Source organism: Cervus elaphus, chromosome 29, assembly GCF_910594005.1.
Source record: "Cervus elaphus chromosome 29, mCerEla1.1, whole genome shotgun sequence".
NCBI classification, from domain to species: domain Eukaryota; kingdom Metazoa; phylum Chordata; class Mammalia; order Artiodactyla; family Cervidae; genus Cervus; species Cervus elaphus.
This window is the reverse complement of record NC_057843.1, coordinates 44,829,653-44,856,180: the sequence shown is the minus strand read 5'-3', so window position 1 is coordinate 44,856,180 and position 26,528 is coordinate 44,829,653. Positions and strand designations below refer to the sequence as shown.

The 26,528-nt window shown below is 43.4% G+C and overlaps 1 protein-coding gene across 1 annotated transcript in view; it reads left to right on the top strand.

Moving 5' to 3' along the window:
• KLF9 (Kruppel like factor 9) overlaps positions 1 to 26,316 on the top strand; it is a 28,327-nt gene extending 2,011 nt beyond the window's left edge. The window contains exon 2 of the mRNA XM_043891208.1: positions 22,910 to 26,316. Within this exon, the coding sequence (XP_043747143.1) occupies positions 22,910 to 23,139 (230 nt within the window). The 3' untranslated portion in view covers positions 23,140 to 26,316. The remainder of the gene's footprint in view (positions 1 to 22,909) is intronic.
• The last annotated feature ends 212 nt before the right edge of the window (positions 26,317 to 26,528 follow it).

Below are 26,528 nucleotides of genomic sequence, written 5' to 3'. Positions count from 1 at the left end.
GCCTTAACCTGGGGGCCAGAGCGAGTGCTGAGTGCCAGCCCTTGTGCGTGGCTTCGTGGGGAGTGGTGCCGCCCCTCCCCTGTCCTGCCCCGCCCCCCCCCCCCCCCAGGACTCCCGCACCGGGCGACTATGGGGCCACCCAACCTGGGCAGACGCTGGCGGGGGCTTGGGGGGACAGAGTCAAATGGCGTATCTTTTATTTTACTCTCCTGTGGGATTGCAGCGAAGTGGCCGAAACCTGGGAAGAAGCGGCGCACTTTACATGGAACCTTTTAGGGATGACTAAGGGCTCGGTTAGCTGTATGCCTGCTACTTTTCAGGGCTTGCCAAGGTGGTTTTAAATATGGCCAAGAGTCCTCAGAGAGGTTTAAAATAACACTGCTTCGGGCAGCAAAGGAGTTTGATCAAGTGATGGTTGGTTAACTTTACGACTAGTTAGCCTTTTTAATGAGATTTCAGAGCGGATTTTTCCCCACGTAATTTAGATCACACCTTCCACCCTGAATAGAGCACTTAGCGAGGAGGTGTGGTCCTTGCCGGAGGTCAAGGCTGATAGTGAAGGTTGGGATGTTTTGGAGGCCCCGTGGGAGGGGGTCTACCGGGGGAGAGCAAAAGGCAGGTCTGATCACTGATGCATGTGGCTGGTAAGACATCTGCAGTATAAAACAGGCTTTGGAGACTTACAGGAACATTGGTCAGTCAATTCTGTTGGTTCTGTTTAACATATTCAGAAAAAGTCGGGAAGCTTTCATGCTTGACCATGCCCTCTCACCACGTTTAGTGTCAGGGTCCTTTATCACTGCTGTTTGATAAGGAAGCACTGTGCCTGGTCCTCTCCTGAAACTCCTTTTCCATCTGTCCTATGACACCATGTTTAAGAGGAGGTTGTCAGAGTTCCTTGGAAAGTATTACCGGTTTTTGGTGTAATTGTTAGTACTTTTAAGGTGAGGTCCTGGGCCTGTGGTTTCAAAATGATCTTTGGTTGGTTTGATTTGGTTTTGCTTTTTTGAAAAAGGCTACGTAATTGCATCTCATATTTTATTTCCTTTGGAAAGTGCTTCTTGTGGAGGTGGCTGCTGGCACAGGAGTAAAGCTGAATTTCCTCCACCGTTAATGTAAAATCAGGTTCTGTTTGGGGTTGTCATCTAGGTTGCCAAAAAATAGCACATTTTACAGTTTGTATCTTCTTGTGCCTGACTTGGGGGATGTGACCTTTAGCATGGCTCCCGGGGTGAAGTAGGGGTGTACTAACCAGGGGGTGTTACTCACCGACAGCTGTTGGGCGGGCCTGGCTGTGTCAGCCATGTTCCCGGAGTTCAGCTCACAGGGACACCCTCTGCCACCTTGAGCAAAGGCACTTTCTCCTTCAGGGAGCTGCCCAGTCCTGCAGCTGAGGAGGCCTGCAGAGCTTCTTTGCGAGCTCCCTGAGTCTGCCCAACTCAGAAAGGCATTCAGGACCATTCCGTTGAGTGATTTCTCTCAGGCATTTACAGAAATGGCTGCTTGTGTGTGCGTGCATGCGTGCTGCTCTTTAATACTCCATGAGGCAGGTCAGCTCAGAAGAACCTTTTACACAGCCCAGAGTGGAAAACGAAGTGAGATGTTAATCCCATTTTAAATGCTACAGTCGGTCCTTTGAAACTAGTGATGTGGTAATTGCAGTTGTCTTATTTAAGTCTGGGGGCTCTGTGATAATACTAGGACATGGTCAGACAAAAACCACTGCCTCTGTAAAGACCGTCAGAAGCATACTCCTGCTGGAGAAGGCACTCTTTCTCCTGTGCAAAGGCTACTCTAAATAAAAGACTGGTAGGAGGTCTCATGCATTTGGAAGTTTCTGATTCAGCTTCCAGTTAGATTATTTTTGGTGTGGGGTAGCAGCTTCTTGATTTTTTAAATTATTGGCTGGTATTAAACCCAGAAGATGGCTAGGAAATAGCAACTGGCGTGTCTGTATTTTGTGGAGACTTTAAAAACTAAAATTCCAGCCACACCCCCTGCTCTGTGTGGCCCGACCAGAATCCCTCCTGCTGCTGGCTCTCCTCCTCCTGAGCCCCGCAAAACTGCCACTTGTGCAGAACCTGTGGCTTTAAAAGCTGAGCCACTTAAGCAAAATTGTGGTTTAGTTCGGTGCAGTTCCTTCTAGAATCCCCGAAGAGAGAAGATCCTTTTGAGGTGGACCGAGCTGCATTCTGACTTGTCCTACCCTTTCTGAGTTGTGAGGCCTTAACCTAGTTCCTTGCATTCAGAGTTTGTAAACTGGAGGTCTGCTGCTCAATTTGCTTTGCAAAATTTTTGGTTTGGTCAGCGCAGGGTTTATAAACATTTCGTTACTAACGTGGAAAAATAAGGATTTCCGCACAAATCCAGATTTCTGGCTTCTCTGAAAAAATCAAACAATCTGGCAGTATGGGGCCTGAATTCCTGCCCAGCAGCAATTGGCTTGAACTGACCATTCTTTGTAAGGGGCATGTCCTTTATTTTAATCATTTACATGGTCTCTGTTGGCATTTAAGTTTTCAATCTCTTCTCTGTTTGAGCCTCAGTTTCTTAATCCCAAGATACGATACTATCTCTGAACTTAGGTTTTTGTGTAAAGATAATAGTTTGTGTGTGATAGGCAGAGCTTAAAATCAGCAAACATAGGAGAAACTTACTTTTAAGTAGTACTGTACTTTATGTTTTTTTCTAATACTTTGTTCAGTTTGTTTTTCTTTACCCTCTAGATCAGATATCTTCTCATCTGATATACCTCTAAAGTTTAAGCAGTAAATCCATGTTAATCTGAAAAAAAAGTAAAACAAATATGAACTTTTCTATCTCCAGACTCTTAGGAGAGTGTTATTGTTTTGAATAAGTATTAGACCCACTGGAGTACGTACTTTGCCTGAAAACATATTGGGCTTATTATTTGAAAATGCAACCAACTTTTATCTTGGCACACCCCACATCCACACCAACACGCTCCCCCCGCCTCGGAGCATACACCCCAAATTGGGCCTCCACAAGCCCTCACCCAAACCCACTGATTCCCCAACTCTCTCCCACGTGCCCTCAATCTCTCTGTAAGCACACACAAAAAAAGAGTATCCCAAGTTCCCTGACTTTGTGGTCACCCTGCACACACACCCACACCCATGGGAGTAACTTTTGGAGAAGTAAACAACTACATCCAAATTCCAGCTCAGAAGTCATCAGAACCAGCTGATACAGAGTCATCCTAGGGTTGACATTCCAATGATAGACACCCTAAGCCTTATTTCCATGCCAGGTGCAATTTTACTATCATTTTGGAGGGACTTAAATCAACTGTCCCCAAGTGGTGACAGTAGGTTGAGCCTAAGGGCACTGGTTACAGGATTCTGAGAACCAGAAAGCCCTAAATCCCAGTTATCACACCCCACTTCTGTAGAAAAAGAATTTTAATAATTTTTTCAATAGGGCAGAAGGGACATTCATTAAAAACAAGGAGAGACAAGAGCTGCAAAGGGCTCAACAGTGGCTGCTCCTGTTTCTCTTTATCCTGTTTGAACATTTCCCTGGGCTACTTAGAATATGTGGTGGAGGGGACCTGGGGAGTTCCCATCCTGGAAGTTATCATCCAAACAGGAAATAATAGCTGAGACTTCTTTTACATTTTAAGATCCAGTTTTTGCCCTATGGGGGCAATTTTTTGGCTTCTCTAGGAATGTCCATCACTGGCTAGCTTTCACTCGGGTCTATTTCCTTCCCTAAGACTAAAGTTTTAAAATTTTGGTCATATAAAATGAGCCAGGCCTGCTCTGTGCCTCATGAACTCTTCTTCCTTAATTGCTCCAAAAAGCTTTGGAGTCAATTTTTTGGTTCAGGAGACTCTAGTACCATCAGAGGTATGAGAAGGACCCACTTCTGTCACCCAGACAGCAGGGGTTTGGGGACAGGGCAGGGTCTTGAAGTGGCCTCTAGGCAGTCCATAAATTAACCCCTGCTCAGTAATGGCAACCCACTCCAGTATTCTTGCCTGGAAGATCCCATGGACAGAGGAGCCTGGTAGGCTACAGTCCGTGGGGTTGCAAAGAGTCGGACACGACTGAGCAACTTCACTTTTCAGTCTTTTCCACTTACTCTTCTCTAGTAGAAGGGAGGCCTTGTGCCTTGATCCTTAAGGAAACATTCTCTCTCCCCTGTTCTTCTGTTCATAAGGCTCCCCAAAGTGATGTAGAATAGTGTTTCATAGCCTGACATGCTTCATTAAGTGTAACTAGACTTAATATGGTGGTGGTTTAGTTGCTTAGTTGTGTCTGACTCTTGTGACCCCCGTGGACTGTATCCTGCCAGGCTCCTCTGTCCATGGGATTCTCCAAGCAAGAATACTGGAGTGGGCTGCCATTTCGTTCTCCAGAGGATCTTCCTGGCCCAGGAATCAAACCTAGGTCTCCTGCACTACAGACAGATTCATACTTAATATATGTCAGTGTAAATATACACTTAAATCTGAGTGGAATCTGCAGAGATAATTGTTTCCCTACCCTTTATTCCCACTTTGTCTCCCCTAAGGAGATTAGCCCTTTTCCCCCCCATAACTGCCCTCCCCCATGACGTTTTGATACTGTAGAGCTGTTTATGTACTGTGCCCCTTTTGAAGGCTAGAAACATTGAAAGAGCTAAAACTTTTCCCACCTGCCCAAGATCCAATTTTTGCCCTATGGGGGCAATTTTAGCCCCATTTCCACCCCCAGTGAGACTGTCCAGACACAAGCTCATGTATCCTGTCAGGAAGAAATGAGAGCAAAGGACAGCAAATGGGCTCTAGCTGTGGAGGATGATAGGATTCTAAGGACTACAAGGATGTCCTGTTGGGTTTGCTTCTGAGTTTCAGGCAAACTAGAAACTCCCCTGATTCCAAGGAAAGATGGCCCACAGCTGCTTGAGTCCCAGCTCACTGTTGGAATCTCATCCCGGGGGCTAAAACCTGTGAGGGGACCTGAGAGTTCTTTATTCCTGGTCCCTGAGATAGGAAGGACCAGTTGCTTCTTCCTCACTGCCCTCCATCCTTCATCACCCTCCATGTAGCTGACCTAACAAGACAGAGTGGAGTTGCCTTAGGAGAGCTGCTGTTGCTGGCAGGATTACTGTGTTACAACAGAAAATACAAGAGGAGTAGCATTACAGAGTAAAACCATTGTCTCCTGTGATTGTCCTCTCAAATCTTCTGTGAGTGGTGAGGAGAGGGGACGCACGTGGGGCCTCGGTCAGCGAGGGAGGTACCAGAGTACATTTCGCTCTGTTTTGATGGTAACACCTCATTACCTTCAGCAAAGATGTAACCTGAGGAAAATGAGTTCTTAGGACACTGAACGTAAGGGTCAGATTTACATTCCTGGCCCAATTGTTGATGTTTATCCCAAGAACTAGTCATTCTGCAACGTCTGTGGGAAATTCCCAGATTGAACTTCCCAGGGAGAAACATCATATGACATATTGGGAAAGTGGCTGACAATGGTCTTCCTTAATACGCTCATTGAGAAAAAAAAGTGGGCGGGTAATTTCCCAGTATTCAATCCTTCAGGAGCCCCTAAAACAACCTGATGTTGTACCCTGGTTTAAGTCGGATTTCTTGACCATCATTTTGATTTCTGCATGCCTTATGATCATGAGCATTCTTGATTCTTTTTTTTTTTTTTTAAGCTAGCTTTGCCATTTTTGTTAGTCTCGGCTACCAAAAATTTTTTCCTGTTTTTTTTTTTTTTTTTCCCCTTTCTTCCCTTTGGCTGCTCTCAGGCTTGGAGAAAAAGCTTGCAGCATTCCAGGCCTCTGCTGCTTGAATCCTCCCCCACATCCGACCCTCCCACCTTTTCCTAATGTTTCTCCAGCAAGCCCAGCGCCCACTGAAGAACGTAAATTAGTGCCTAGTAATTGGTACAAAGGCACTTTCTGTTTCTATGCAACAGACGCAAAAAGGAGGGGCAAAGGGAAGGATAAAACCTCACAGATGGTTAAAAAGGGAAAGAAATGGTATCCTCTGCAGTGGTCTTTGAGCAGTCCTGTCTCTCGCTCCGCCTTACTTTTTGTTAGGAAGTTAGTAACAGGCCTAAGCCCAACTCAGGGCCCTTGGTGGCAGTTGTTAGTACCAAAAGAATAGAATTTGGAGGTTGGAAGTGACCTTGAGAGGTCATCGCATCCATCATCTTGTCTGTAAAAAAGTACACTTTTTTACACTTTCAGATGGACAGTGATCGTTCCGTAGAGGCACTGGGGGGCTATGGAGGGTTTGGAAAAACAGCACCAAGGTTCAAAGGCTGGCTTAGCAGGCACCTGGAGCCTCAGCTTGCTCAGCAACACAGTGAGGGCACCAGGCCCTCTGAAGGTGAAGTTCTCCAAGCCAGAGCTTAGCCAAAAGGAGATCTTCCTTCACTGAATTCTTGGCAGTTCTTAGACTTGATTCCTTTCCCCCAGGGTCTCCTGAAGATTTCAATCTGCTTAAATCTGGTAAACTTAAAACACACACACACACAAAAAACCCTGGATTTAAAGAGCGGCTTTGCATTAACCAGATTAACAATGGAGTGAAAGGGCAGAGGTGGAGTCAGCCCGAGGGACCTCTCCCCTTTTATTATGGGAGCAGCACTCTGAAACAGCCCAAGGCCAGCGCCTGTGAGATTTCCTACTCCTCCCTTCCTGGAGTCCTCCTGAAACCTTAATACCTTTTTGGTGCATTAAGGCCAAGAGTAAACATTTGTCTTATCCTAGCCTCTAGCAGCACCCTCAGCAAATAATAGAACTAACATTATCATTCTTTGAGAATGCCTTTCCCACTAAGGGAGTGAGATGCATCTATTTTTTATGCATGGGATCTTCCATGGCATCTTTCCATTTATGATTAAAGCCCATGCTTATGATGGTGCACCTGTAGGCTTCCCTTGTAATATCAGCCTTTGTAGTTCGGACGTGAGAATTGAACATCTGGATCTGAAATCTAGAGGTTCTGGAGCTGCAGAAACTAGTAAATTCACCATCCTAAATCCAGGACCACTGGGCATTTGAATTTTTTTTTTTTTTAGCTGAAATTGATCGAAAATTCGAACAGCAGAATGGAATTCATCCCTGATTGCGTACCCCCTCTTTTTTTTAATTGAGGACTTTATTTAAATTAAAGAGATGGGAGCTTAAGCCATACAAAATTAATGACAAGGATTTGAAAGGCAGGCAGCAGTATTTTGTATTAAACGAAGTATGAACATTTTTCCAAGGTGAGTCTCTATTGTTTTGGAAGTGAGTCCCTCCCAGAGGACCTGACTTGAACCAAAGTGGGGACCAGTGAGGTAGGCAATAGACAGAAGCCCAGAAATTCTGCTTGAGAATTACAGATATTTCAGAACTGGAAGGAATCCTTTAGATCCTCTTTTTTCAAAGACACAGAGATGGGGCTAGGTTTCACCCTCTCTCCCTTCCACAGAGCCAGCTTTGATGGGACAGTGGCAGTCAGAAAAGCAGAGTAAGGCCTATGAAGAGGAAACCAGCCCACCCTTAGGAACTTGAACATGAGGGGTCTCCAGAGAGGTCTTTACCTTCAGCAAAAAGGCAGTAAGTAGGTAGAGCCAGTAGAACATGGGCTTTGGGGGTCCCTCACACACCTGTGTTTGAATCATGCCTATGCCACTTTCTAATTGTGAGAACTCTCTGAGCCTCAGTTTTCCCATCTGTAAAATGGGAATTCAGTAATTACATCCCTAAGGAGTTTTTATAAGACTTAATTCAGTTGAGGTATTTAATGCACTTAGGACAGTGTCTCCATATAGTATTACACTTAAAAATAATTTACATGTGTTGCCCAGAAGCCCTTACAGTTCCCAGAATTTTTGTTTACAGTTCCACATTAATCCAGCAGCTTATTCATTTAAATAATACTTACTATTGAGTACTCTTACATGCAAAGAATGGTGCTAGATGTCAAAAGCAGGCACTGTGAATGTTGTGAGTAATAATAATAATAGTAATAATTATAAATTATTAATATTAGTAGTAATGCTATTAATAGTAATAATGATAACATCCAGCATATATTACACGCCAAGTTCCAAGCCAAATGGTTTACACACATTGTCACATTTCTACTCCCAGAAGGCCTGTGAGATAGGGTGGTACCCGCTCCGGTATTCTCGCCTGGAGAATTCCAGGGACAGAGGAGCCTGGTGGGCTACAGTTCATGGGGTCACAAAGACTTGGACACTACTGAGCAACTAACACTTTTGTCATTTTATAGAAGCAAACTGGAGATAGTAAACTTAGTCCAAAGTTACTCTTAAGTTTTCCTTGGATATTTCTAGGTGTTTGGAGTTGTGCCATGATGGCTGTTGACAAGGACCCCTTGGGTTTTTGCCAGTGGGAAGAGACCCTGTGTTTTGCGTGGCTCTCTTGGATTTGGCCACAAAGCACCGTTGTCTCTACTCTTGGGTTCTAGCTCTGGCTTGTGGTTGGTTTTTATGAAGCTTGGTGAGAGATACCTGCAGAAATCATGGAGCTGGCCAAACCTATCCTATATTTTCCAATAGCTATCCAGAACCTGCATCCTTCCAATTGAAAAAGACCCCAGTTCTGAGCCCACAGCTGATTTAATCAAGCTTCTTGGTTGGAAGGGAAGAACCCAAACTTGGACTGGCTTAGTAAAAATGAGAACTTTATTGGTTTCCATTACCAACTCCTTTGGGGGTAGCGCTAGTGTCAGCATCTCTGGACACAGGTGATCAGCGTCTGCCCCTCTCCCTGGCCCAGCCTTGCTCTCCTCTGCTTTGGCTTTGCTTACAGGCAGGCTGTCTCTGAATGGTGGCAAGATGGCTCCCAGCAGTTCAGTCTCCCTTCCTGCCAATTCAGCAAGCCCAGTGGAAAGACAGCTCCCCTTTCCTAATGATTCCAGCAAAAGTCCCTGGCTTCAAGCTGCATAACCGAGTTAGAACTTTGTGCCTGTCCGTGAACTTAGTCACTGTGGCACAGCTGGGTCACATCCAGCCTCTGGGCCTGGCGTGTGGGGTTGCCTACCTGGAATTACGTAAACTCAGAGTGAGGAAGGGGTGGTTTCCAAAAGGAAATGCTAGGTGTGCTGTTCACTACCCCCAAAGAGGCAATAGGTGCCAGACAGGCAGCACCAACAGCTCTCCACTCTGTCCACCCATTTGTAACTACAGACAGGGTATTCCAAAAAGCAGAGTTTGACAAAATGAGAGACAGTAGTATGACATTTTCCCCCCATATTTTTCTCCTCTTTGAAGAGAAAGAGCCCTGAACTCTGGAGTTCAACCTGTAAGATCGCTACCAGGGCATATGCTAAGTGGTCTTTGTAGAAGACAGATTATTTCAACATGTATTTCTCGTGGTCAGGCTCAGCTCCATAGGCCCTCCTCAGTGGATGTTCTAGAAGCCAGAACCCAGAGACTCACATGGGATACGTGTAGCCGCAGCAATGTGATCAGCAGCGCCGTTCACTTGGTCTCAATTCCAGGCGTCTATTTTAATGCCCAGAGGAATGAATTATGTTTGCCTGAATGTTTGTCACCTTGTGTGTTATTAGGTAGAGACCTTGTCTATACAAAGATGAGCTATTTATATGGTGGTTCCCACTGGGATTCAGAAGTCTATTCAGTGTATGTAATGCCCAATAAGAACACCGTAATAAATCATAAGAGGCAAAAATTAGACCTTAAAAATAACTTACAAAAACACATAAAAATGACTTAAACCCCTACGCTGCCATAATTCTACAGTAGTTTTGTACCATTGCTGTTTTAATGAAAATAGGCAGAATGACGAACAGCTGTTTTCCCTCTTCAGTGTTGCAAATCACCCATGGCCAGCCACAAGATGCCTGTCTGCTGAGCATCACCCACTGAAGCAGGGGTTCCCAGTGTGAAAGAAACCACCAGCTGCTCCTCTGACCTGACTCATTTCTTCTCAATGCCCTGCTTGCTCTCAAACTTCAAAGCCCTGTCCAGGAATGCCTGCCCCAGGAGGGCTGGGGGAGTCAGGAGGGGGCTATTTGGTAAGAGCTGGACAGCTCAACCCTGTCGTTCTTCTTGGTCTTTGGTGACAAACACCAGACTGTATGAATTAGTGGCTCACTCTGTTGAAGCTGGAAAAACTATTTGATGGTGGCACATGTGGCATGCATGAGTGGGATCTGTGGTCATTGCAGCCTCACTCTCGTGCCAGCAGTATACAGAGGTTGAGCCCGGAGAGAAACAGCTGGAAATCTGGTGCTGTAGCAGCATCACTGATAGTCACCGTGGGTCACTGCGAGCGCTGTGACCTGGGAGGCCGGAGGAGGAAGCCTTCACTTACCAGACAGCAGTCTCCTGTGTTTCCTGGTGTTACCCATTGTCTTTTGAGCCAATGGCTTCAGCCCTCTGGGTAGCCCTTGCCCCCAGACTGGAAGCTGTAGGCGCGACATAAAATTTTACCTAAAGGCACACATGGAGAGGTTTCCCTTGCGTTTGCAAAGGATGCCAGAAATCTTGGTGGCCCTCAGAAAGCAGCTATGTCCTTGGGCAAGAATCCCCCAGTCACGAGCGTGGGAAGCACAAAAAGGGAAGTATTCATAACCAGAGCTGAGTTCTCTGGAGCCCCGCTCCCTTCCCCACTGTTTCTGCTGTTGGGTGGGCAAACTTTCTTTTGGTAATTTGGAGTCTCCCACTCTACTCTTTGTTAAGTTTTATTCTCTTTTGGGTATGTGCTCACAAAATCAGAGTTCTCGCTCCCTTTCCTTTTGCCTTTCTTTCTCTTGGGAGTGACTTCTTTGGTGGGCAAGAGCCTTGTCTCTTCTGGCATCATGGGAGGGCTGTCCACATGGCGTGACCTCCTCTGACTTCCGGTCTCCCCCAGGGTGGCATGCCCCAGCTCGGGTCGCATTCCTCGCGGGCGGGTGTCCTCTGCTGAGGAGGGCCTCTGCATAGTGTTTCCTCTCACCCGTGCCTTGTCCTCCCCTGGCGTCCTCCCCAGTGCTTGGATTTAGACTTGGGAACACACAGTCTCTTCCCCGACCCGACATTTGAAGGGGTGGAAACTCAGGCAGGCCCTTGAGACCCTTTTCTCGGCGTGGCTGCCCAACTCCTTAGGCGCCCCGATGAGTGTCGGGGGCTTCCCTAGAGGGGCTCGGACAGGCTCCGGGCATGCAGTGGGCCACTACTCTGAGAACGCCCAAGCCTGTTTCTAACAGGAGAGTCCAGAATGCCTGCCCTCCTCAGAGACCTCTGCGTCTGTTCCCTAAACACAGCCCCTCTGATTTCTCTCTCTCTGCAGCTCAGTCAGGTCTTGCTAGGAAGCTTTGGAAAATTAAGGGAACTTAAGGGTTTCAGCGTCTGCTTTACATTTTTCAAACTCTATTTTGAAACCTCAAGCTCAGCAGCAGCTTACTTGTTTTAACTGTCTCTCTCTCCCTGAGGCAGTGCCTCTTGAAAGGAGGGCCTGGGAGTAGGGGAATTAGAAAGACACGGAAGAGGCGCGCTCTGCGTTTAGTTAAGGCCTGTGTTCTTCTTTCACCTCTAATCTTGTTCTGTGCTCAAAACAGAAAAAGGGATTTGAAAACTGGTTCTAATCTAACCGTGTCCTTGGTCGAGTCACTGGCCCTCTGAGTTGGCTTCACGTGCAAAGATACAAAGAATCGCTGTTCTCAGCTTCGTTTTGCCATCAAGCTTACATATCCTTTTCAGTTACATATCCTTATCAGTTCCTGATACGTAATTGTTATTTATTTATTATTATTTTTTTCCCACAAAAACTGTGCAAAGGCAGCACACCACAGTCTGGGATGTGAGGAAGAATGCACTTGTGGGAATTGACTAATCTGGGCCTAGACCTAGCTGTGTGGACGTGGGACAATCACTGCACCTCTCTGCCATTTCAGAGTTGCTGAGCCAGGGCCAGGTAGCGTTGACATGAAGACATAATGACATATCTCTTGCTGGTTTGAGCACCTAAAGAGTCAAGGCCCTAGTCTGTCATCTTCATTTCTGAGGTCCTGGCACACGCGCCCTCGCATGAGTCAGTTGAGGTTAGGGATGTGCAAGCAGTGTTCAGACAGGCTGACTTGCTTCCGTACACCTAGACACCAGCTTCCAGTGAGGAAGTATGCGTGACAGATGTTACAGACGCCCACTTCCCAGTTCAGAACCCCAAATCTGGGGACAGGCTGCTCTCCACAGATAAACACAGGGACCAGGAAGTAAAATCTCACATCCAGACTGTATCATAACTCTTTTGTATCAACAAATGAAATGTAAAAGGAAACCAAATCACAAGAAGGATTCAGACAGAGAGAGGCCAGGAGCAAACCTTAATGTGATGGGATGGCATTCAAGCAGGATTATCCTTCTAATGCTATCAAGAATTTTTATTTTTCAGGACATCTACCTGTGGAGATAGTAGCAATATTTTTGGCAAACACGAGTCTCATAATTTCTTGATTTTTGAGTTTGGTACTAATTGGAATGATTTATGCAGGAAACTGTAGAATTGGCTATATCCAGACAATGTACACCTCTTCTTAAGTGTATGGGCGTGTCAGCACTTGAGGAATAGAAATGAAAAGCAGTAAAGCCTTATGTACCTCACATTGTGTACCTGCAGTTAGCATTACTCTCCTGTGGGGAATGAGGATTGATGATAGTGACAGTGAGGTGTCAATGGCCTGGGGTCAGTGCAGGGACCCGCCCCGGGCTCTGGGCTTCGGGCTTCCTGTCTTTGCCCGTCTGTCTCCCCCTGCTTCCTAAGGAGCCTATTTCTTGGTGGGGCAGGCCTACCGTCACTGCCTGTGTCAGTGTCTGAAGGGAGAGTCCTGTCTCTCCTTGCAGGGGCCATTTTCCTTTCACGTATGAGAGGAGAAGGTGGGGGAGGGGTGAGAAAACAGAATAAAACCGTTTATTCTGAAAGTTTCTCACTTTCTAACAATTTGAGAAGGAAGCAGAACAACTCTTCACCTTTCTTCAGTTTTGGACACTTGAGTCTATTTCTCAATAAAGTGTAAATCCTCCCCTGCCCCTGGAATCTTGATCAATCTGTTGGTGGAAAAATTTGAACTCATACTCATTATTGTTATGTAAGACGCTTCTGAAAAAAAGAAAAAAAAAGACTCTTCTGACTTCTCATTATGGAAGAAACAGTACTTAAAAAAAAATAAGAAAACATAGGGGGAAATTACACCCAAAAAAAGTAGAGGTTACCCCCTCACCTGTAGATGACTATTTTTCATATTTTGTGTATATTCTTCCAAGATGTTTCCTCTCCGTAAATGTTTACACATATACACAGCAGATCATGCACTACTCTCTTGATTTAGCTGTGAATTGCTAACATCTATACAGAAACATCTGTATAGGACCTGTGTAACAGGCACATATTATTCCTTTATGTGGAACACTGAAGTGTTCAACTAGATCTTCTTGGTTTGACATTTTTAGGTTGTTATCAAGTTTTACCTTTTATGAACAATGCTGGTATCCCTGTATATTTTCGTATTCCTCTCTTATTGTTACCACAGATAATTCCTGGACAAATGTATTACCAGAAGGTCCTGGAACAATTATAAGTTTCACCCATTCCTATTTTCTCATGCCACCATCAGTGATTGGTATATGAACATACTTTTTAACATTTTTACCATCCTGGTGTTCTTGATTGGCATGTTTTGGTTACTTATGAGATTGAATATATTTTCATATATTTATTAATTGGTTGTTAGTATTTCTTTTTTTTCTTAGATTATTCTGTTTGCATCCTTGCCTACTTCCCTGGTGGCTCAGACGTTAAAGAATCTGCCTGTAATGCAACAGACCTGGGTTCGATCCCTAGGTCAGAAAGGTCCCCTGGAGAAAGGGAATGGCTACCCACTCCAGTATTCTTGCCTGGGAAATCCCATGAACAGAGGCTACAGTCCATGTGGTTGCAAATAGTCAGACACAACTGAGCCACTAACACTTTCTAGCTTTATTAAATTGGGCTATGTTGATTTGCTAGTGACCTTTTTGTACCATAGATTTTAACCTTTTGTCTTATGCTGCATTTTCCTTTATTAGTTCACTGTTTTGGTTATATATATATATACACACACACACACATATATATATATATATAAAGTTCTTAAATTCTCTTTCCTCTCTATGTATTATTTCCTCATTCCATCCTTTCTTAGGTTCAAAGCATGTGTCTTTTTTCAGATACCTTAATATGTGTCTATCATTAACTAACATGCAGAAGTGCATCCCATGTAGGTTGTATGCAATCTCTCCACCAGATTCAAGAGGTGGATTATTTCAAAGAGCTGCAAATGCAAACATTTTAACATTTTTACGTATTTCAGACTGTCTTTCAAATAGGATATTGCCTTTGGTTTCATGTTTAGAAAATCTCTCCCTACTCCAGGATTCTAAAAATATTCACCTATATTTTCTTTTACCTTTGTGGTTTATATTTTACATTTATGTGTATAGTCCATTTGGAACTTGAATGAAATGTGTAAGGGTAGGGATTCAGGTTTAATTTTTTTTTTTTTTTTACCAAATATCTATGCCATTTATTGAATTAAGTATTCTTTTCTTCAGTGATTTGAAATGAAGTTTCAGTTTATTTTCAGACTTGACTCTGCTCCACTGATTTGTCTTCTCCTATGCTGGTATTACAGTATCTTAATTATTACAGCTTTAATCATACATTTTAATAACTGGTATTGCAAGTGCTCATTTGTTACTGTTCTATTACAAAATTTTCTTGGCAAGTTGAGTGTATTTATTCTTCCCAGTGAACTTTAAAATAATTTTGTCAAGTTCAAGAAGAATTTCTTTAGTGTGTATTAGTTTTATAGATTAATTTGTACAGAATAGCCATACTGACACCATTGGGTCTTAACCATCCAAGATCATGGGAAATGTCCCATTTATTCATTCTTGTCATATCATAGTTATGATTTTCTTTGTGCAGGGCCTGAACTTTATTTTAGGCTTATTCTGACTAACTATGGTTAGCATATAAGAAAACCACTGCTCTTTGGTATATTTATACCTATGAATGCATTTTTTCTTCAGATTTTTTTATTGAAGTATAGTTGATTTCAGGCTTTCTTGGTGGCTCAGTGGTAAAGAATCCACCTGCCAATGAAGGAGATGTGGTCTGGATCCCTGGGTTGGGAAGATACCCTGGATAAGGAAACAGCAATCCACTTCAGTATTCTTGCCTGGGAAATCCCTTGGACAGAGGAGCCTTTTAATTTGTCCAAAAAGAAAGTTGTGTCAGTTGCAAGTAATTCTTATTTCGCCTCCTCCGTCCCACAATTTACTTCTCAATTTGTTATCTAATTGCATTCAGAAGCATTTCCTGAACAACATTTAAATAACTGTGATGATTGGGGCAGGAGTCTATTCCTGCCTTGAGCTTAACTTTAGTGGGAATGCTACCTTCTTTTACTATTGACCTTGCTGGGGAAAGGTTTGTATCTATATTTTTTATTCTTTAAGGAGCCATTTTGTTTTCCTAAAAAAAAAAGGATAGATGTTGAATTTTATCAAATACTGCTCTACATTTTTGAAGGCAAGATGTGTGTGTGTGCGGGTGAGGGTAAGTGGGGGTGAATTTAGCCTGTTAAAATGAGGAATAATATTATTATGATTTCCCAATATCAAATTATCTTTTTATCTCTGGAATCCTAGTTGCTTTTTTGTAATTATGAAAAACACTATTTTTCCTCAAGAAACAGCCTTGATTTTGTACATCTGTGTGATGCTGCGATTATTAATTGGCATTTTTAGAATTCTGTTTTGAAAAAGAGGCCTAAATTCCCTTAGATTTGTTTTACTAGACTGAGTTACTTTTGCTCAAAGCAGTGGAAGTATCAGGGTGTTTTTAACCCTCTTGTGTCAATTAAGTTTAGCCCATTTTCGGCTCTTCATGGAATTGTGGAAGGAGAGCCAGAGAGGGGAGGGTTGAGAATCCAGGCTGGGACCTCAGTGGCTGCCCGTCTGAGCTCAGGGGAGCCTGGACAGGGTTAGATGTATCCAGTTAGCAATCTCCAAGCTTGTCCTCTTTTTCATTCTATGCAGAACACTTAGCACTGTTCATTTCACAACTTTACACAGAAGAATAAGCCTCACTTGGCATTGTCAGCCAATCACCAGGTAGGGTAGAGGTTCTTTTCTTAAAAGCAACGAGCCATCAAGTTGGCAAGTGCATAGCCAGCAGGCCCTACTTCATTTCTCTTGAACTTATTGGAGGCCCAGAAGACTTCTAGAGGCCTGACCTGTCTCTGTAAAGAAAATCTTTTACACGTTTGGTGCAGTGTTCAGTAGCCGCTTCGATCCAGTTTATATACTCAGAGCTGAGTCTGTCAGTGATAAGCACTTAGCTTGTTGCTGAAAGGGGAGGGGAGGGGAGTGGTGTATAAATAAGGAGAACACACAGAAACTTGTGCTGTTAACAGCTCTGCTTCAGTAAAGCAGACTTCATTGTGTCGCTGCCTCTGGGTGTGTTTTCCTGTGAAGGCCAGAAATAAAGCACCAGTCTTGTACATGTCTTTTATTTTTTTTTCCCCCAGGAGGATGGTGACTCTCTCATTAATATGAAAGATAAGTTTAAATATTGTTTAATTAGTTGTTACTTTACCATATGATTTTTTTTTTTCTATATAAAGAAGGCTACCCATTCTTCTGGCATCTTAGACTTGAGCTAAAAGGAAGGGCCTGACTTGATCTACCCCCAGCTGCAGGTTGCAGGCAAATCCCAGCCCCTCTGAGGCCCATCCTTCCCTCTCTGCACATCATCTCCCGTCTCATTCAGCCTTAAATTCTCTTTCCTCTCTATGTATGATTTCCTCATTCCATACTTTCTTAGGTTCAAAACATGTGTATTTTTCCAGATACCTTAACAAGTGTCTATCATTAACTAACATGTGGGAATGCATCCCGTAGAAGATTGTATACAAACTCTCCACCAGGTTCAAGAGGTGGATGATTTCAAAGGGCTGCAAATTGCAAATCACCAAGAAGAAGTCAAGTCCCCTGCCTGCTTACTGCTTGGCTGGCACAGTGTTTTATCAGAGGTGGAATTTGAATGCCTTTCTGTGTGGAAAGCATTCCCCAGTTGGCTCCAGATTCCTCTACAGTCTATGATGCAGTCTAATATACTGGGCATTTCACCCACTTTTATTTTGTGTCTGATTCCTGAAGACATTTAAATTTACAAATTCTGGTGTGTACCAGATAGAGAATCAGGCCTGCAGGTTGAGATGAAGGGCAGCCAATTTTTTATAAAGGACCAGATAGTAAATATCTAAGGTTTTGTGGTCCATACGGTCTCTGTCACAACCACTCAGCACTGCCCAGTCAGGCTCCTCTGTCCATGGGGTTTCTCCAGGCAAGGATACTGGAGTGAGTTGCCGCCATACCCTCATCCAGGGAATCTTTCCAACCCAGGGATCGAACCCAGGTCTCCTGCATTGCAGGTGGATTCTTCACCAGCCGAGCCACCAGGGAAGCTCAAATAAAAAGTCAGCCATAGATAATACATAAATAATGAGCATAATTTGTGTTCCAATGAAACTTTTATGGGGACATGAAAACTTGAATTTCATATGACTTTTTCTTGTCACAAAATATTTGTTTTGATTTTTTTTTTCAACCATTTCGTAAAAGCTAAGTATAAGGATAGTGTTTATTCCAGCAGGTCAAACTTGACCTATGGGTTGAAGTTTGCTAACTCCTGATTTAGATCATCGACCAAAAGCCCCTAATGCTTTTCCAAAGGATCCAAGAAAAATCAAAACAATCCTAGAGCTTTTAGACTAGCAACTCACTTCCAAGTAGATCTATTTTTAAATGCTTGGAAACTGTAAGCTTGAATTATACACATTACATGAATCTAACAAAGGCTACTATTGGCTCTGATTTGCTCTGCGCCCTGTGGGTGGCTTTCTCCTCTCTTAAGCGCTCAAGGAAAAGGATGTTAGGGCAAAGACTGTACCTGGGTTAGAAGCAATGAGAACAATCACATGACAACTGTAAGGGGCAGTGAAGAGAGAACAGCCAGAAGCTAGAACGAAAGTGAAGGCAGTGGGAACGGACCCTGATTACACTTGGAATGTTTGTAAAGCAATAAACATATATACTTAGTAGTTTTCCAGTACACACAGCTGATTCAGGCTTCATGACAATTTTCCACTGACTATCACTTCCATCTTGCTGAAACAGGGAATGCCTTTATTTCTTTTCCAATCTTAGCAGATGCTGGAGTGGTCTTCTGACCCATTTTTCCCACAGTGGACACAGATTCATTCAAATAAATTAATCCCTCCTCATGACGCACTTGAAAGAAACACGTGCCAGTGAATAACTAAACCACATTACCACACCCTCAAGGAAACTGCCTCTGATGTGCATTTGTCCTTACAAGCATAGAGAAAACACGGAGCTTTTCCTTGTCATCACTTCCCTCCCACCAGATCATCAAGCAGTGGAGAGAGGGCTCCAGTAAAGGGAGAACAGCGAGGGGTTTCCGGTCTGTTATGGGCTTTTTTGTTGTTTGTTTGTTTTACAGCTTTTCATGCTGTGAATTCTAACCATTCATTATATTTTTTAATGTAACACGTTTAAAAGAACACTTCTCCATAGAGTCTTCATTGGGGTTAGAGAAGACTTTGCTGCTGCCTGATTCTGAAATAGCCCAGAAATCTTTACGTGTTCTGGGAAATTCTGAACAGGATTTGGTCTTATGAGAGACCTGGAGGATGAGCAGACTCGGTGCACGTACGCACACGCACACAGTAGAGGCATTTACTAAAAGCTTGGCAGCGCAGGTAGCACAGAAGTCAGACATGACATTGTCCTTGCCCCAGGAGGCTCAGACTTTTTGGGTTTTGATAAAACCTGCATTTTGCCTTTTGCTCAAAAGTTCTGCTGAACTGGGTACAAATGCTTTTTAATCCAACAGAAGTTACAAAACTGTCATTATAACTCCATGTCGTTGGCGTTTTCAGAGGGTTCAGCTTGAAGCCCCTTCCTTGCACATTATCTGCCTTGGGAATTCACTGGCTTGCTGTATTGCCTTTGGCTGCTGTGGCTTTTCAGCTTAGAGCTCAGGGAGGAAGTATTTATACTTCGACCTTTGTATAGTGAATCTGTGTATAAAAATTCATTTTGCCCACATCGGGTTTCCCATAAGAGCAGGTAGGTTGTACATGGCGTGGTCACTGTTGCTCTGCTTAGACAGCAGCAAATAAAATCTTGGTCATGTATAGATTGTCACAGAGGTGATAGCGGTATTTTGGTTTTATTCTCATTATTTTCACATCTCTGGCACAGGTTCGGAGAAGCTGGGGGAAAGAATCATTTTTGGATGACTCAGCTGCACCACACTGGGCAGCTCCCAGCCCTTTGAGCCTCTCTCTGGGTTTCAAGAAGGTGGGGACAGGAGTGAGACAATATTCACTCCTCACACCTACCTAAGGAGTGTCTGGAGACTTTTGTGGAAACCAGAGTTTGTGCCCTGAGTCTGTGAAGCAGCTGCTTTGGGCTGTGCTTGGAAAGGCGTGAGGAGCAGGGACACACATACCCAGAGCTGGGGGCTAACAGTCACAAGAAGAGCAAACGATTCTCATCTGAAGCAGCTCCTTCTGCCTTTCTGCTTGTGTGGATCCCTCACAAACATGGACAAGGACTCTCCCCTGCCAGTCTAGGGGGCAGGAGGCCCCCAGTGCTGCCCTGATCATGTCTGGAGGGCGAGGATTAGCTGCATTTTAAGTGGGACAAGGAAACAGAGCATGAATCTGAGGAGAGCAACCATAATGGAAAGGATGTGGAAACACTGACGAGCGTTAAGCCGGTTTCCTCATTTGTAAAATGGGCCACTTTCATGGGGTGTCACTTAAGAATTCAATGAGATAATACATGTGAAACCATTAGTCTGTACATGCGCTTTTGTCATTCAGTTGTCGCTCAGTCGTGTCCAACTCTTTGCAACCCCCTGAACCGCAGCACACCAGGCCCCCCTGTCCATCACCAACCCTTGGAGTCCACCCAAACCCATGTCCGTTGAGTCGGTGATGCCATCCAACCATCTCATCCTCCATTGTCCCCTTCTCCTCCTGCCCTCAATCTTTCCAGCATGAGGGTATTTTCCAATGAGTCAGCTCTTCGCATCAGGTGGCCAAAGTACTGGAGTATCAGCTTCAACATCAGTCCTTCCAACATCCTAAAGGACTGATTTCCTTTAGGATGGACTGGTTGGATCTTGGAGTCCAAGGGACTCTCAAGAGTCTTCTCCAACACCACAGTTTAAAAGCATCAACTCTTCTGAGCTCAGCTTTCTTTACAGTCCAACTCTCACATCCATATATGACTACTGGAAAAACCATAGCCTTGACTAGATGGACCTTTGTTGACAAAGTAATGTCTCTGCTTTTTAATATGCTGTCTAGGTTGGTCATAACTTTCCTTCCAAGGAGTAAGCGTCTTTTAATTTCATGACTGCAGTCACCATCTGCAGTGATTTTGGAGCCCAGAAAAATAGTCAGCCACTCTTTCCACTGTTTCCCCATCTATGTGCCATGAAGTGATGGGACCAGATGCCATGATGTTAGTTTTCTGAATGTTGAGCTTTAAGCCAACTTTTTCACTCTCCTCTTTCACTTTCATCAAGAGGCTCTTCAGTTCTTCTTCACTTCTGCCATAAGGGTGGTGTCATCTGCATATCTGAGGTTATTGATATTTCTCCCAGCAATCTTGATTCCAGCTTGTGCTTCTTCCAGCCCAGTGTTTCTCATGATGTACTCTGCATATAAGCTAAATAAGCAGGGTGATAATATACAGGCTTGACGTACTCCTTTCCTATTTGGAACCAGTCTGTTGTTCCATGTCCAGTTCTAACTGTTGCTTCCTGACCTGTATACAGGTTTCTCAAGAAGCCGGTCAGGTAGTCTGGTATTGCCATCTCTCTCAGAATTTTCCACACTTTATTGTGATCCACACAGTCAAAGGCTTTGGCATAGTCAATAAAGCAGAAATAGATGTTTTCCTGCAACTCTCTTGCTTTTTCAATGATCCAGCGGATGTTGACAGTTTGATCTCTGGTTCCTCTGCCTTTTCTAAAACCAGCTTGAACATCTGGAAATTCACAGTTCACGTATTGCTAAAGCCTGGCTTGGAGAATTTTGAGCATTACTTTACTAGTGTGTGAGATGAGTGCAATTGTGTGGTAGTTTGAGCATTCTTTGGCATTGCCTTTCTTTGGGATTGGAATGAAAACTGACCTTTTGTAGTCCTGTGGCCACTGCTGAGTTTTCCAAATTTGCTGACATATTGAATGCAGCACTTTCACAGCATCATCTTTTAGGATTTGAAATAGCTCAACTGGAATTCCATCACCTCCACTAGCTTTGTTTGTAGTAATGCTTTTGTCATTATTTTAGTTTATTTTAAAATTTTTATTTATTTATTTTTGACTGGGTGTTTCCTCAATTCTAGGGGCTATTAATGAACTGGATCTTCATTGCGGTGCATGGGCTTCTTGTTGCAATGGCTTGTGGAGCACAAGCTCTTAGGCATGTAGGCTTCAGTACTTGTGGGCTTATTAGCCTCTTGGCATGTGGGATCTTCCCAGACCAGGGATTGAACCTGTGTCTTCTGCATTGGCAGATGGATTCTCAACCACTGGACCACCAGAGAATCCCTGCCATTATTTTAGAATAATGTGAGTTCTTCTTTTATGAGAAATATAGAAGAACCTGGGATTATTTCATCCAGATAAGAAAAGAGAAAGGCATGATGGCAGTCTTCAGATAGTTAAGGGACTATTATGTGGCAGAGGGAACAAACTAATTCTTAGGGTTAAAATATAGCCTTCACAGGGAGGCGGGTTCATATTAGTAAGAAGTTTATTACAGGGATGCTCAGAAACAAGCAGGCTTCCTTGGCAAATATGGGGCTCTGCCACCAGACTTGTTCAGGCAGAAGCTGGATGGCCAGGCCCTCAGACACTTGAGGGGAGATACCAGCCCCTGGCAGGAGGTTGGTTGGATTAAATGCTCAGTTCTCTTCCATCTCTACAATGCCAGGAGACTTAGCAAGGGCTAAGGTTTGACTCCTCAGAGAGAACTCATGAAACCAGCAACAGCATTAAAAAAAACCTGGAAAATGTAGTTTCCAAGGCTCTTTGGGGATCCATTGGGTATAAAACAGCCAGCTCACTCATTTACCTAACAGAGATGAGTCTCAGCAGTTTCTTCATGGTATTACTTTGTTAGGGCTGCCATGACAAAGTTCCACAGACTGAGTGGCCTACTAGCCATCCCCAACCTTGGCACCAGGGACTGGTTTCATGAAGGACAATTTTTCCATGGATGAGATGGTGGGGATGGTTTCAGGATGATTCAAGTGCATTACATTTATTGTGCCCTTTAATGCCACCACTGATCTGACAGGAGGTATTGGTCCATGGCCTAGAAGTTGGGGGCCCCAGGCTTTTAACAACAGAAATTTATTGCTCACGGTTTTGGAGGCCAGGAGTCCAAGATGAAGATGGTGGCAGAGTCAGTTTCTTCTGAGGTCCATCTCCTTGGCTGGTAGATGGCCACCTTCTCCCAGCATCTTCACATAGCCTTTCCCGTGTGAGGCAGTGACCTGATCTCCTCTTCTCATGAGGACACCAGTCACTGGATTAGGGCCCATCCTGATGACCTCATTCATGTAACCTCAGTCAACTCTTTAAATACCCTGTCTCCAAATACAGCTACATTCTGACTGAAGTGCTGGGTGTTAGGACTTTGATCTCTGACTAGGGGCAGACAGTTCCGGGAACATAGAGGCGTTATCCTTTTGCGTCATGGTGATAAGGTCGTCCACCAGGACCAGCCTGGAGAGTCTGGTGACAGGTCCTTTAACCTCTGTCCCTGATTCCCTCCTCTTAGGTGAACGGCCCTTCCCCTGCACATGGCCAGACTGCCTTAAAAAGTTCTCCCGCTCCGACGAGCTGACTCGCCACTACCGAACCCACACAGGGGAGAAGCAGTTCCGCTGTCCGCTCTGCGAGAAGCGCTTCATGCGGAGCGACCACCTGACCAAGCACGCGCGGCGGCACACAGAATTCCACCCCAGCATGATCAAGCGATCCAAAAAGGCGCTGGCCAGCCCTTTGTGAGGCGCCGCCCCCTCGGCCGGGAGGGACAGACCTGGAAGGACGAACTACTCCCAGCGAACGGACGGACGCGTGCGAACCACGGCCCCCAGGAGGCGTGCTGCCCGCCTCGGAAGTTGCTGTTCTTTGGTCTCTAGTCTAATTTTCCTCTCCCCGCGTTGTTTTTAAAAGCACATGGTAGCCTGAGATCAAAGTCAACACTTGGTCCCCTTGCAGAGGCAACTCTGAACTGTTGTCTCTGACTGTTGGAGGGAAGGCAAATGCTTTTTTTTTTTTTTCCCTCTCCTTAATTTTTTTGGGGGGTGGTGGTGGGTGGGGGGAGGGAGTCAGGCCAAGACTGGGGTAGAATTTTAAAGATACAACACTGGTGTACATATGTCTGACTGGGTGAGTTGAACTGTGGCATCACACAGTGATTCTGGGCCCTTTCTGCTTGCTGTCTTTCAGAATTGTTTTCTTACCTTTTAATGTAATGACGAGTGTGCTTCGGTTTCTTTAGCAAAACCACTCTCTTGAATCACGTTACCTTTTGAGATACAAAACGCCATAGCACAGCTGTCTTTATGCAAGCAAGAGCACATCTACTCCAGCATGATCTGTCATCTAAAGACTTGAAAACAAAAAAGTTACTTATAGTCAATGGGTAAGCAGTCTGAATTTATACTAACCAAGACAAACCTTTGAAAGGTTACACTGAGTACAGAACTTTCAAACCTTGCTTTGTATGAATTGTACTTTTTGAACATAAGCTGCACTTTTATTTTCTAATGCAGAGGATGAATAAGTTAAGTACATGCTTTAAGGATAGAAGCAGACATTCTGTTTGGAAACGCATTATAATCTGCTTATTTTACAGTACATGTTTCCCTGTGAAATGGCAAAGATGTGAGGGCAGAATATATACAACAGATGCTGAAGGAGAAGGAGGGTAGTACTTTTTTTTTTTAATTTAAAAAAACAAACAGAATTTTAGCTCTATTAACTTTTCAAAATTTTCCAATCCTTTTAATTAACCTCATCTTATTGTACCATAATGCCACGAACAGGAGGGCTTTGACTCTGTTGGGTTTTATTTGAATGAGTGCATAATGGTAACTAGCTCTGGGAACGTCTGCTTTCTGGGGAAAAGCATTGTTGGTTACCATCTCATATTCCTACAAAACTCCCACTAACAGGTGCAAGAGTTATGTAAAAAGAAAAGGGGGGTGAAATGTGAAAAGAAAAGTAATACATCCCTGTAAGTAGCGAGTGCTAAGGGAAAATACCACAATGATTTCAGAGGAGACTGCAGAGTCGTCTCTTTTGGAAAAGGAAGGCACATGGAATATGTAGGGATGAAAATGCATCACTGTATCTTTTACATTTTACATCAGTAGCCTCACCACTATAGATCTTGTATCCAGGTGTCTAAAATGGCCTCAACCACTACATCCATAATATGCCATTTATCTGATAACATAATTTTGGCCTTTATGTGGTCGGAAAAATGAACTGAGTTTTCATCATTAAGAAGAAACCTCAAATAAGGGAGTCAGCAGTGATGGTGGGGGAAATGTTTACATTTTTTTTTTCATCAGAAACATTTTCTGACAATTTTATCTGATATTTAAAACAGGGAGCTATGGTGCACTCTAGTTTATACGTGTGCTATGAGATGTGTTGTGTAAACCTGGGGTGCCCACCTGTTGGTGAACTCATCATTTCACCTGACACATGCTTATTTCCAGTTCAGAACCAGTGTGGGCTCCTGCAGCAAGCATGGGTCACAGCTGATTCCAACTTCCAATACAATAGCCATCACCTGCATGGTGTTTTTCTTTTATTTGTTTAACCAATGTAGTTGTATTAGTAGTTCTATAAAAAGAACTGCTTTTAACATTAGGGACTGGGAGCAGTCCATGGGATAAAAAGGAGAGTGTTTTCTCACGGGAAAACATGTCAGGAAAAATAAAGAACACTTTCTACCTCTGTTTCAGATTTTTGAAACGCTTATTTTAAACCAAATTTTAATTTCTGTGTCCAAAATAAGTTTTAAGGACATCTGTTCTTCCATACGAAATAGGTTAGGCTGCCTATTTCTTACTGAACTCATGGAATGGTTCTGCTTGTGATCCTCTGCACGCTGCCTTTTAATGAGTGAGGAGTTTGGGGTTGCCTAGCAACCCACTAACTTGTACAAACTCATCTTTCCCTCACAGAATGAAATGAAGGAAAACCAAGCAAAGTCAGTGAAAGACAATCTTTATAGTTTCAGGAGTAAATCTATACATGGCTTTTGTCCAGCACTTAGATGGATGTAAATGCAGCAACTTGTTTAAAAAAAAAAATGCACAATTTACTTCCCAAAAAAAAAAGTTGTACTTGCCTTTTCAAGTTGTTGAAGAACTCACATTTGATATTCTCTTATATGTTATAATAATATAACGTATAAACTCAAGGCTTTTTATTCTTTGTGATAACTCCTGTTTTAACACGTCACAAAACAGGAACCAGCATTCTAATTAGATTTACTCTATCAAGATATGGTTCAAATAGGACTACTAGAGTTCGTTGAACACTAAAACTATGAAACAGTTACTTTTTATATTAAAAAGACCATGGATTTAACTTTAAAAAATCCAAATGCAGGATAGTAATTTTTGTTTACTTTTTTAACCAAACTGAATTTTTTGAAAGACTATTGCAGGTGTTTAAAAAGAAAGAGAAATTGTTTTATCTAATACTGTAAGTAGTTGTCATATTCTGGAAAATTTAATAGTTTTAGAGTTAAGAGAACTCCTCTCCTTGGTTAGGGAAGAAGAAAGCCCTTCGCCACTGTGGAACGATGCCCTGGCTTTAAGGTGTAGCCCTACATCATGCTTCTTTTGAGAATTATATTTGGTAGTTATAATTACAGAAACTGATTAGTTGTCAGTTTGCAGGTAGATTTAGCACAGTACTCATCACTCTGGATAGATTGAGATGTTCTTTCACAACAGATAAATGATCTGTAACACTGTAAGATACTGATCTTTACAACTGTTTAATCAGTTTTATTTTTGTACAGTATTAGTGACCTAAGTTATTTTGCTGTCCCATTTTTGTAAATCAAATGAAATTATAAGAGGATTCTGACAGTAGGTATTTTGTACATATGTATATAAGTTGTCCAAATAAAAATAATAAATGATAAAGATCAAATTGTTCCAGCCATTTGTGTTCTAAAAGGGGTGTGTTTTTGTCATACTGGAGGTTACTTTTTTAACCAGTGCTCACAGGGTTTTATGATGAGTACACAGATGATTTACTCTAGGCCTTTCAACATGTGAGATATTTGTGTAGACCTGTCTGTATTTACTATTCACAGACCTCTGAGGAAGGAGATGGAATGGAGGCTGTGTGAAACTACTGTA